The sequence below is a fragment of the Panulirus ornatus genome, chromosome 7, assembly GCF_036320965.1.
Source record: "Panulirus ornatus isolate Po-2019 chromosome 7, ASM3632096v1, whole genome shotgun sequence".
Classification (NCBI taxonomy): Eukaryota; Metazoa; Arthropoda; class Malacostraca; order Decapoda; family Palinuridae; genus Panulirus; species Panulirus ornatus.
This window is the reverse complement of record NC_092230.1, coordinates 31386029-31399719: the sequence shown is the minus strand read 5'-3', so window position 1 is coordinate 31399719 and position 13691 is coordinate 31386029. Positions and strand designations below refer to the sequence as shown.

The 13691-nt window shown below is 40.1% G+C and overlaps 1 protein-coding gene across 4 annotated transcripts in view; it reads right to left on the bottom strand.

Annotated features, from left to right (window-relative positions):
* Window positions 1–13691, bottom strand: part of LOC139749501 (ataxin-3-like) — a 156545-nt gene that overhangs the window by 113109 nt on the left and 29745 nt on the right. For 3 of the 4 annotated variants that reach the window (XM_071663430.1, XM_071663429.1, XM_071663432.1), the window contains one exon: window positions 1974–3863. The exons of the other annotated variant lie outside the window; for it this stretch is intronic. In XM_071663430.1, coding sequence (XP_071519531.1) covers window positions 2192–3863 — 1672 coding nt within the window. In that variant the 3' untranslated portion in view covers window positions 1974–2191. Of the gene's footprint in view, window positions 1–1973; window positions 3864–13691 lie in introns of those variants that run through there. 4 annotated transcript variants of the gene reach the window in all.

Below are 13691 nucleotides of genomic sequence, written 5' to 3'. Positions count from 1 at the left end.
TCTCTAGCTGTCAAGTGTACTGCCCCAAAACCTCTTAAGGTGAGATCCTAGAACCTAGATGAGAGCTGCGTAGACAAAAAAAAAAAATAAAAAAATTACCATATCATACACTGAGTAGAAGATTAATATTTCAAGCCAAATAATCATTTTTTGCCTTTCTGTGAATGGACAACTCATTTCTTTTATTACTTTTGTTAATTTTTTTCATCACTTGATCACCATTTCCCAGTTAGCAAGGTAACACCAAGAACAGATGAAGAAAGGCCACGTCCATTCTCTAGCTGTCAAGTGTAATGCCCCAAAACCTCTTAAGGCGAGATCCACTAGTGATATTCTTTCTTATCTTACTAATGTCTGGTCATCGTCCCTGAAAGATTTCAGGAAGCTATGTAATTGCCCTTGATATATCCAATGCTTTTGACAGGGTGTGGCATTGGAGTCTCATCCCTAAGCTCCCCTCTTTTGGCTTCCCTCCGTCACTTTGCTTCCTCTCTGGCTGATCTGTCTCCATCATTGTTGACAGAATAGCCTCTCCCCTTCTCCATCAACAGAGGTGTCCCTTATGGTTGTGTCCAGCCTCCTTCACTTTTTTCTTTTCTTGAATGATTTCCTTTCTTCTAAAAATAACCAAATGTTCTCATACATTGACAACTCAACACTGCATTCCTCCATATCCTTCAAATCAGCTCCTTCTCTCACTCAATTTGCATCTGTATTGACACCACTTTCTCAACAAACTCAGACATGGACAGTATCTCTGAGGTAAACGAAATCTAGTTAAATTTAATGCCTCATAGACTCGGTTTCTGCCTATCTTTCAATCAAAAATTCCTCACAACTTACTTTTTTCCTCTGATGGGTCTGTAATTCCATTTCAACTTAGTGAGCTTTCTTGGTATTTCTGTAATATCCACAATATCTTGGACACCCCACATTATGGAAATAGCTACATCCTCCTCTGAGAAACTGGGAGTGCTGTTTAGATATTTTTTTTCTGAATATTTGCTCTCTTTATACAAAGGATTGATCTGTTCTTGTATAAAGTATTGGGGTGCCTCGAGCTCTGCGTCATTACTTGACCAATTGAGTCAAAAGCAGTCTGAATTATCAACTTTCCCAGGCTAACTTCAAAACTTGATCCACTTGCCCTATGCCACAATGTTGGTTCACTCCTTTCTTCTATAGGTATTACTCTGGTTGTTGCTCCAGAAAGCTGGCTGCTTGTGTGCCCCCACTTGTAGCTGAACCACGCAATCCTCAAAAAGCTGTTACATCACATGATTACTGTATGGCCAATGGCAACTCACAGGTGGGCCATTTTGATAACAGTTTCTTTCCCTACACCTCAAAGCCTTGGAACTTTCTACCCTCTTATGTCTTTCCCAATAACTATGACCTGGTACATTTCAGAAGACAAGATTTTTCACTTCTTACAAAATTTGTAAATACTTTTCCTAGTCCATTATTTTTCACATTCCCTTTTCCCTCTTCATATTTTAATTAAGAATCCAGTCTTAACATGGACTTCTGTCCATTACTGGAGCCTCTAACATGAAAAAAAAAAGGTCAGTCTCTGCATTCTGCATACACTTTCTTTTTCTCATGAAATCTTTCCTCTTCCTTTAGTGCAAAAATCTGGTTTATAGATTCCCTTCCTATACCTGCCTTTTTATCTATGTAAAATGGTCTTATTAATCAAATCAACACACTTTTATCATTCAATAACACTTTGCTAAAAGTGTTCAGAGAATGTAGTCCCCTCTAATTCTTATAAAACTTTTTTCCCTTTAGCTTGATACTATGGCAAAACCTTATGCACACATCATTTATTGCATAAAATATAATTCAGTTTCATCCATCAGTCAGAAAACAAGAGATATCATATGAAAATACTTGGCAGTTTTTCAGTACTAACTTAAAAACTAGTCTTCATGAAAAAGATACATCACAAAGGTACCTAAGTATCTATGTCCTCTGGTTCAGTAACTTTATTCACTTATTTTTCAAATGAATGTCTGGTCAAATTACTTTTGCGTGCAAAGTTTACACAGTACTACATACAGTAAAACAATGGCTTATTCTCTGCACTAAACCATATACCATTATTATACCTATGACTATAAAATAAATTCTCAATAAGACTTATTCTATGATTCAAACAGATGATATATGTAATTAGTATGAAGAAAACTTACACCACATTATAAAAGTGCAGGACATGTTTTTGTGATTTAAATGTTGGATGCTCTCGACGTCCAGGTCGTTCAGCACCTTTATTTCCTGATCTACTCCATAACCCAGATTTAAACTCAGGCATCTTTTTCTGTTTAACAGCCAGAACTACATTTTCTTTGTCAGACCAAGTATCCAATGATTTTTTACTAAGATTTTCTGTGCTTCTTGGTCTTTCTCGTAAAACATGTGTAATATTCAGATCTGGATTACTAATAGAGTCCTGGGCAGGCTTCTGAAGGTTTGGAAGAAAAGCTGGTGGAAGTGATGATTCTTGTGATTTCTTATCAGGCAAGAAGTTGGGCTTCTGACCCTGCTGTTGAGAAGTCATGGCATTACCTGATACAGCTTTAAAGGGTACTCTACAATGAATTTCTTCAAGCACTTTCTCTTTGACTTCCTTACTAGTCTCTGTAGCACGTTCTACTAAACTGAAAATGTTGCCTCTTTTACGTCGACTTTTTGGGTTATCAAGCGTATTACTCTTGAATCTAGTTGGCTTTTCCTTAAAGGAAACTCGTTTCTCTGGTGGAGGTTGGATACCTCTCATTTTGAGAAATGGATTATCTATCTGCTGTGGGTCAAGTTTCACAGTTGTAGCCACATCCTCATCACCAGGGTCAGCACTAACAGTAGTGTCTAAATCAGAAGGAGGACGGTGTGGAGATGTTGCAGCATTCTGTCGTGGCCTAGACTGTCTCAGGTAAATTTGGGCTCGTACTAAGTGCTGACGTGCCTCTCTCTCCATTGCTGCCACACGGTGCTCTCGATGGCTTACTTCCCTTTCCCTCTCCTTAACGGCTATTTCACGTTCCCTCACTGCTGTTTCAGCCTCTCGTAATGCAACTAGTCGCTCTCGCCATGCTTTTGAAAAACCTCCACATACACATTCGTGTTTAGCAAAATTCAAATCTTCATGTTCCTTACTACCAACTTCAAGCAAATTTACTTCATCTCTAGTAGCCTGACAGATCTTTTCTATGGTATTTTCCAAAAGTGATTCATGTTTTTTAATATGAGGAGGTTTAATGATGCTTTCTTGAGATAAGGTGTCAACTGATGCACTAACCTGAATTTCACTTTGACTCCTGACTAGTTTCTCTTGACAGACAGGAATGTGTTGATTCCTATCATCTAAAGTATGAACGTGAGTTCTGAGAACTCTATATGTTTCAGTATCTGGGCACACATCATCAACACTGTTTTGTTTAATTAGTGTTTCATCTGTCTGACTTTTTTCTGTAGTTTTAAATCTTACATCAACTGCACAGCAATCAATCTGTTTTGTTGAAACATTATCCCTAGAAATTTCATTTGACTTCTCCCACTTTCCTACCTTTTCCACTTCAATCTTTTTGCTCCCTTTCACTTCAGTGTTCTTTTCTACCTTTGATCCTTCTATATCTTCCACAGTATCTGATTTCTTTCCAGCACCTAAAAGAACACTTGGGTTTAAAGATCGATAAAGAGGATCCTCCTCCTCTTGGTCTTTATCTGAGGTAGTATGAGCAATAACAGCAGAGTGATGAAGGACCATAAGGGCTGTGGGTCGCAGAAAGTCCTCATATGTTAACATGAGACCCAAAACTTCCTGCAGTGCACTACTGTACTGAATAGGAATTCTTTCATATCTGTTGGAAGCAAGAAACTGCATCAATATTTAAAACTAATTCAAACTAGCAGATATAAAAAGCACCAATATCAACATTCACTGATATCTGTATCAATATCTCTGACATGTTCCCTCTAGGAACTCCCATCAATGTGGTGGCCATGGCATAAGTCTCAACTTATCCCCGTCCTTATATGCTTCCATTGCATACACCAGTCCACACATATCTCTCCTTCCAATACTCTTCCACACTATTTCCTTATGTCAAAAGTGTTCTTCCTCTCACCTCAACTCCATTAATCATACACTCTTCCTGGAAATTCCATCTAGCATTCTTTCCACATGCCCAAACCACCTCACAGTATTACGTTTCATATTAATAATCAATACATGTATACCAATAGAGGAAAAGACAATATAGCAAAAGATAAATAGCTAATAAATCAATTACTGGTGATTTGCATTCTAAAGTTATATTTCCTTAACCTATACTTTTATCAAGTGAGGATTTCTTTTATCACTTTAGACATAAACACTTTGTAAAGATGTTACCAGATTTCGTACAAAGTCTTTTTTGTTAAGGTTGTATCACCATTGGAAGATGGAGAACATTACATCATCGAGGACCTCCCTACCCCAGAGGACCCCACACTATCCTGCTCTTGCATGGAGCGTTGCTGTTAAGCTGCAGGAGCCCTATATAAAGGGTCCAAGGGTTGCATAATAAACAATAATAACGAGGTGGTGGTGGCAGAGGTGAATGCAAGGGTCATGGAGACAAGAACAGATATGTAGTTTGCTAAGGGTAGAGGGTGCCTGGAAAATGAGTCAGTTGCTGTTTGTTGATGATATGGTGCTGGTGGCAGATTTGAGAGAGGAACTGCTAGTGCTGATGTCTTAGTTTGAAAGTGTATTTGAAAGGTAAAGGTTGAGTGAATAAAAGCAAGGTTATTAGGTTTAGCAGAGACATATTATTTGGAGAGTTTAAATGTAGAGAACTTGGAGGAAGTGAAGTCTTTTAGATACCTAGGAGTGGGAATGGCAGCAAATGAACCCATGTGCCGAAGTGAACCATAGGGTGGGTAAGGTAGAAGAGATCTGGGTTGCAATGAAAAAGGTGTGGAAAGAGAGATCACTGTCTTTAAAGGAAAAGATAAGCATATTTGATGGTATATTTGTCAAATAAATGCTCTGATGCCATTCACACAAGTCTCCTTTCCGCAATCACTTACTCTCACTACTCTTTCCCAGACATTGTTTCCTCTTTTTGGAAAACCTTTATAAATCTTCACCCTTGCCTCCACAAGGTAGTAATCAGACAATCCACTAGCTGCCCCTCTCAGCACATTTACATCCAAAAGTCTCATTTTACATGCCTATCAATTAATATGTAATCCATTAATGTCCTCTGACCATCTCTCCTACTCACAAAAGTACTTGTTATATCCCTCTTTTAAATCAGGTATTCCCAATCCCCAGTCCTTTTTTCAGCACACAACTCCACAAGCTGTTCATTTCAATTCATAATGCTGAATACCCCATGCACTCCAATCACACCAACAACTGCTATATTACTTACCTTTGCATTGATATCATCCATTACTGATATCAAGTCTCTTACATAAAAGGGAAGTTTCCTGTATACTTATACATTCTAAAAACTTGTCTCTCCATGACTCCCTATCACCATGAGAATGCCAAGTCATAACTGAAATCCCCCATTACCACCATATCTGAAAAGTGATTGTTTTGCTGTTTCATGTACCATCTTGATTGTTCCTTCATTATCATTGTATAATTGTTCCTGATAATTAAAATTCTTTAGAGGATTATAAACACCAACACCACAATGCACTCCTTCCGTGCACTTACTCTTTCCATTACATACTGTCTGAATAGGCCATTTTACACTATTTCCTGTAACGTGGCAATATTTTATTAAGAGGGCCAATCCTCACCTTCCTTTGCCTTTTCTTTCCCTTCTCACTACAGTATCATGTATCCCTCCCCTGGTCAGAACAGTTTTCAACCATTTACCATTTACTACTAATTCATAATCAGCATTTGTATACATTACTTTCAGTCTAACATTTCCATCACCTGACATTCCTGACCTGTCTGCAGTGCTGGTGATAATGTTCTGTCCTCCTGCCTCATTTGGTGTATCCTATATTTTGCCATGTGACTATTCTTTGCTTTTCTACCTCTATTCCCTTAGTCTATCATGTCTGATGAATACCCTACTGAATTCCAACTTGTCTTAAAGTTTCTTTGCCTGCATACCTATCTCATGGCTAAATTATACCAAGTCACACATAACAATTGAACATCCTCTTATGTCTTGATTATAACTATCAATTCTTTTTCCTTTATTACCAAAATTGAGTCTAGCAATTTCACAGCCTCCAGTAAGCTTTCAATGGGTATTTCTCTCTTTTCACTCTCCTCTCTATATATGATCTTCATTTAGTTTAAAAATAATTAAAAATTATGTCTCAATCTCCGGGGATTTTAGTCTCTACAATTTTTGTGCTGCCTACTTTATGGCTAAGACCAATAGTTTTGGTTCATCAGTCTCTAAGTTTCTGGCTATCTCTATAATCTCCCTTTTTGCTCACAAGCACTGATCTATGCTCAGCATTTATAAACTTATCTACTGGACCATAAATTTTCCTGATTGCCCTGTCTCTGGCAGTGCATATTATTCTAGCTATAGTTTTGTCCCTAGGGATAGGGGAGAAAGAATATTTCCCACACATTCCCCGCGGGAGAAAAAATACTTCCCACACATTCCCTGCGTGTTGTAGAAGTCGACTAAAGGGGACGGGAGCGGGGGCTACAAACCATCCCCTCCTTGTATTTTAACTTTCTCAAAGGGGAAACAAGAAGGAGTCACGTGGGGATTGCTCATCCTCTACAAAGGCTCAGACTCGGGTGTCTAAATGTGTGTGTGGATGTAACCAAGATGAGAAAAAAGGAGAGATAGGTAGTATGTTTGAGGAAAGGAACCTGGATGTTTTGACTCTAAGTGAAATGAAGCTTATGAGTAAAGGGGAAGAGTGGTTTGGGAATGTTTTGGGTGTAAAGTCAGGGGTTGGTGAGAGGACAAGAGCAAAGGAAGGAGTAGCACTACTCCTGAAACAGGAGTAGTGGGAGTATGTGATAGAGTGCAAGAAAGTAAACTCTACATTGATATGGGTAAAACTGAAGGTGGATGGAGAGAGATGGGTGATTATTGGAGCCTATGCACCTGGGCATGAGAAGAAAGATCATGAGAGGAAAGTGTTTTGGGAGCAGCTAAGTGAGTGTTAGCAGTTTTGATGCATGAGACCAGGTTGTAGAGATGGGTGATTTGAATGCAAAGGTGAGTAATGTAGCAGTTGAGGGAATAATTGGTGTACATGGGATGTTCAGTGTTGTAAATGGAAATGGTGAAGAGCCTGTAGATTTGTGTGCTGAAAAAGGACTGGTGATTGGGAATACCTGGTTTAAAAGGAGAGATATACATAAGTATACATATGTAAGTAGGAGAGATAGCCAGAGAGCATTATTGGATAATGTGTGAATTGATAGGCGCGTGAAAGAGATACTTTTGGATGTTTACGTGCTGAGAGGTGCAACTAGAGGGATGTCTGATCATTATCTTCTGGAGGCGAAGGTGAAGATTTGTAGAGGCTTTCAGAAAAGAAGAGAGAATGTTGGGGTGAAGAGAGTGGTGAAAGTAAGTGAGCTTGGGAAGGAGACTTGTGTGAGGAAGTACCAGGAGAGACTGAGTAAAGAATGGAAAAAGGTGAGAGCAAAGGACGTAAGGGAAGTGGGGGAGGAATGAGATGTATTTGGGAAAGCAGTGATGGCTTGCACAACAGATGCTTGTGGCATAAGAAGCATGGGAGGGGGGCAGATTAGAAGGGGCAGTGAATGGTGGGATGAAGTAAGATTATTAGTGAAAGAGAAGAGGGAGGCATTTGGATGATTTTTATGAGGGAAATAGTGCAAATGAGTGGGAGATGTATAAAAGAAAGAGGTAGGAGGTCAAGAGAAAGGTGCAAGAGGTGAAAAAGAGGGCAAATGAGAGTTGGGGTGAGAGAGTATCATTAAATTTTAGGGAGAATAAAGAGGTGTTTTGGAAGGAGGTAAACAAAGTGCATAAGACAAGAGAACAAATGGGAACATCGGTGAAGGGGGCAAATGGAGAGGTAAAAACAAGTGGTGGTGATGTGAAAAGGAGGTGGAGTGAGTATTTTGAAGGTTTGTTGAATGTGTTAGATGATAGAGTGGCAGATATAGGGTGTTTTGGTCAAGGTGGTGTGCAAAGTGAAAGGGTCAGGGAGAATGGTTTGGTAAACAGAGAAGAGGTAGTGAAAGCTTTGCAGAAGATGAAAGCCGGCAAGGCGGCAGGTTTGGATGGTATTGCAGTGGAATTTATTAAAAAAGGGGGTGACTGTGTTGTTGACTGGTTGGTGAGGATATTCGATGTATGTAAGGCTCACGATGAAGTGTCTGAGGATTGGTGGAATGCATGCATAGTGCCATTGTATAAAGGCAAAGGGGATAAAGGTTAGTGTTCAAATTACAGAGGTATAAGTCTGTTGAGTATTCCTGGGAAATCATATGGGAGGGTATTGATTGAAAGGGTCAAGGCATGTACAGAACATCAGATTGGGGAAAAGCAGTGTGGTTTCAGAAGTGGTAGAGGATATTTGGATCAGGTGTTTGCTTTGAAGAATGTATGAGAAATACTTAGAAAAACAAATGGATTTGTATGTAGCATTTATGGATCTGGAGAAGGCATATGATAGAGTTGATAAAGATGCTCTGTAGAAGGTATTAAGAGTATATGGTGTGGGAGGCAAGTTGCTGGAAGCATTGAAAAGTTTTTATTGAGGATGTAAGGCATGTGTACGAGTAGGAGGAGAGGAAAGTGACTGGTTCTCAGTGAATGTCTCCATGGTTGTTTAATTTGTTCATGAATGGGGTTGTAAGGGAGGTGAATGCAAGAGTTTTGGAGAGAGGGGCAAGTATGCTGTCCGTTGTGGATGAGAGGGCTTGGGAAGTGAGTAAAGTTGTTGTTTCCTGATGATACAGCAATAGTGGCTGATTCGGGTGAGAAACTGCAGAAGCTGGTGACTGAGTTTGGTAAAGTGTGTGAAAGAAGAAAGCTGAGAGTAAATGTGAATAAGAGCAAGGTTATTAGGCACAGTAGGGTTAAGGGACAAGTCAATTGGGAGGTAAGTTTGAATGGAGAAAACTGGAGGAAGTGAAGTGTTTTAGATATCCGTAAGTGGATTTGGCAGTGGATGGAACCATGGAAGCAGAAGTGAGTCACAGGATGGGGAGGGGGTGAAAGTTCTGGGAGCGTTGAAAAATGTGTCAAAGGCGAGAACATTATCTCGGAAAGCAAAAATGGGTATGTTTGAGAGAATAGTGGTTCCAACAATGTTATATGGTTGTGAGGTGTGGGCTATAGATAGAGTTGTGCGGAGGAGGGTGGATGCGTTGGAAATGAGATGTTTGAGGACAATATGTCGTGTGAGGTTGTTTGATTGAATAAGTAATGAAAGGGTAAGAGAGATGGGTGGTAATAAAATGAGTGTGGTTGAGACAGGAAAAGAGGGTGTATTGAAATGGTCTGGTCACATGGAGAGAATGAGTGAGGAAAGATTGAGAAAGAGGATATATGTGTCAGAGGTGGAGGGAACGAGAAGTGGGGGACCAAATTGGAGGTGGAAGGATGAAGTGAAAAAGATTTTGAGTGATCGGGGCCTGAACATGCAGGAGGGTGAAAGGCGTGCAAGGAATAGAGTGAACTGGAACCATGTGGTATACCGGGGTCGACGTGCTCTCAATGGATTGAACCAGGGCATGTGAAGCGTCTGGGGTAAACCATGGAAGGTTGTGTGGGGCCTGGATGTGGAAAGGGAGCTGTGGTTTCGGTGCATTATTACATGACAGCTAGAGACTGAGTGTGAACGAATGGGGCCTTTGCTGTCTTTCCCTAGCTCTACCTCCAACACATGAGGGGGGAGGGGGTTGTCATTCCATGTGTGGTGAGGTGGCGATGGGAACAAATAAAGGCAGACAGTATGAATTATGTACATGTGTATATATGTATATGTCTGTGTGTGTATATATAAGTGTACATTGAGATGTATAGGTATGTATATTTGCGTGTGTGGATGTGTATGTATATACATGTGTAAGTGGGCGGGTTGGGCCATTCTTTCGTCTGTTTCCTTGCGCTACCTCGCTAACGTGGGAGACAGCGACAAAGCAAAATAAATAAAGCAAAATATATAATATATGTATATGTATATGTTGAAATGTATAGGTATGTATATATGCGTGTGGGGACGTGTATGTATATACATGCATATGTGGGTGGGTTGGGCCATTCTTTTGTCTGTTTCCTTGCACTACCTCGCTAACACGGGAGACAGCGACAAAAGTATAAGGAATATAATAAATAAATAGTTTTACTTAACCCTCTGGACTCCTTTGTTGCAATGTCTCCAGGCTCCTGTCTCATTATATCAGTCATCATGTTCAGAGCCTGTTGAGAAGTCCCAGAAACTGCTGCTCCCTTTCCTTCCTGTCCACTATTTTCAATATATTTTCTAGCTTGTGTTAATGGCAATTACTCCTGTTAGGTATTCTATGAAATGTATTCTGTGATATCTAAATTAACCCTTCTAAACTTTCCCATTTTTCAAGGAAACAGACGAAAGAATGGCACAACCAACCCATATACACATGTATATACATAAACGCCCACACACGCACATATACATACCTAAACATTTCAACATATACATACATATGCATACACAGAAATATACATATACACATATTCATAATTGCTGCCTTCATCCAGTCCCATCGCCATCCCGCCACACATGAAATAGCATCCCCCTCCCCCCACGCGTGTGCGAGGTAGCGCTAGGAAAAGACAACAAAATCCACGTTCCTTCAGACTCTAGCTGTCATGTGTAATTCATCAAAACCACAGCTCCCTTTCCACATCCAGGCCCCACAAAACTTTCCAAGGTTTACCCAGGACGCTTGACATGCCCTGGTTCAATCCACTGACAGCACGTCAACCCTAGTATACCACAAAGTTCCAATTCACTCTATTCCTTGCACGCCTTTCACCCTCCTGTATGTTCAGGCCTCAATAGCTCAAAATCTTTTTCACTACATCCTTCCACCTCCAGTTGGGTCTCCCACTTCCCATTCCCTCTACCTTTGACACATACATCCTCTTCGTCAATCTTTCCTCACTCATTCTCTCCATGTGACCAAACCATTTTAACACACCCTCTTCTGCTCTCTCAACCACACTCTTTTTATTACCACACATATCTCTTACCCTTTCATTACCCACTCAATCAAACCACCTCACACCACATATTGTACTCAAACATTTCAATTCCAACAGATCTACCCTATCTATAGTCCATGCCTCACAACTATATAACAGTGGTGGAATCACTATTCCTTCGAACATACCCATTTTTGCTCTCTGAGATAACGTTCTCGCCTTCCACACATTCTTCAACACACCCAGGACCTTCGCCCCCATCCCCACGCTGTGACTCAAATCCCCTTCCATGGTTCCGTCCGCTGCTAAATCCACTCCCTGATATCTAAAACATTTCACTTCCTCCAGTTTTCCTCCATTCAAACTTAACTCCCAGTTAACTTGTCCCTCAACACTACTGAACTAATAACCTTGCTCTTATTCAGATTTACTCTCAGCTTTCTTCTTTCAGACACTTTACCAAACTCAGTCACAAACTTTTGCAGTTTCTCAACTGAATCAACCACAAGCACTGTATCATCAGCGAACAACAAATGACTCACTTTCCAAGCCCTCTCATCCACAACAGACTGCCCCTCTCTCCAAAACTCTTGCATTCACCTCCCTAACCACCCAATTCTTAAACAAATTAAACAACCATGGAGACATCATGCACCCCTGCCACAAACTGACATTCACTGGGATCCAATCACTTTCCTCTCTTCCTACTTGTACATACGTCTTACATCCTTGGTAAAAACTTTTCACTGCTTGTAGCAACTTACCTCCCACACCATATACTCTTATTACCTTCCACAAAGCATCTCTATCAACTCTCTAGCAACTTACCTCCCAAACCATATACTCTTAATACCTTCCACAAAGCATCTCTATCAACTCTATCATATGCCTTCTCCAGATCCATAAATACTACATACAAATCCATATGTTTTTCTCAATATTTCTCACATTCTTCAAAGCAAACACCTGATCCACACATCCTCTACCACTTCTGAAACCACAATGCTCTTCCCCATGCCTTTACCCTCCCATATAATTTCCCAGGAATACTCAACAAACTTATACCTCTGTAATTTGAACACTCACCTTTATCCCCTTTGGCTTTGTACAATGGCACTATGCATGCATTCCCCTTTGGCTTTGTACATTGGCACTACGCATGCATTCCGCCAATCATCAGGCACTTCACCATGAACCATACATACAATGAATATCCTTACCAACATGTCAACAACACAGTCATCCCCTTTTTTAATAAATTCCACTGCAATACCATCCAAACCCACCGCCTTGCCAGCTTTCATCTTCTGCAAAGCTTTCACTCCCTCTTCTCTGTTTACCAAACCATTCCCCCTGACCCTCTCACTTCGCACACCACCTCGACCAAAACACCCTATATCTGCCACTCTGTCATCAAACACACTATATCTGCCACTCTGTCATCAAACACACTCAACAAACCTTCAAAATACTCACTCCATCTCCTCACTTCACCACTACTTGTTATTACCTCCCTATTAGCCCCCTTCACCGATGTTCCCATTTGTTCTCTTGTCTTATGCACTTTGGTTATGTACCCTCTTATCTTTACCTGATGTGAGTGAATCTTCGTTCATGCTCTTCTACTTTAATCTTTAATTTCTAAAGTTCCTCTCTCATCTTGTGACACTTTTCATAATCCTTTAATTGATTCCTCATTTTCTTTACCCCTATCTCTAGCTGTGTTAACTTTTGGTCTTGCTTTTAGTACTTTCCCATTACATTTCTAAATAACTGTTCTCTGGTGGTTCCTCTTCCATTACTCCCTCTTATTTCTTTACTTGTGAATCTACTTTCACTTAACTAGTCAAGGTACATTCCCTTATATGAGTCCATACCAAATTACAGGTACTGCTAAGGTCTTTATCTCTAAAGTAATACTTGTAACAGTAATGGATCTTACTAGCACAAAATACCCTTACTTATGAAGGGAATCTAAATCTTTAACTGACAATGAGTGTTGCCTTTTGGTTACTATACAACTTTACCACCTCATATTTAGTCACAGTTGCACTTTTATGCAATATCTCTTAGATACACTTGCTCCCTCCTCAGTGTTAGCCATTTACTCTCTTAATGTTGGGATCTCCTTAAAAAGAAGAAGAATTGAAAGAAATTGAAGTTGGCAACACTCCTGGGCATTTGATTTGAACCTGTGAACTTCCACTTCCAAGTTCTAGCAACCATCCAGATTTTGGCAAAACCAAACTTAAGATCCAAAGCATAAATCTAAGCACTCTAGGGTTCCTTTATATAAAGCTTCATGAGCTGTAGACCCGCATGCATGTGTACTTTTGCACTATACGCACAAATTTACATGTTTACAATTGTGCTTTCATGTCCACATCTCAGTAACCCATCTTCCTAATCAGTTTATTACAATAATAACCTTAATCACAGGGAAATTTGATATTCATAACTTACACAATTCACTATTGATCCCTCTAGTGTCCAACCTGTGACTCCTACCCCACCCAGTTTCTTACCTGG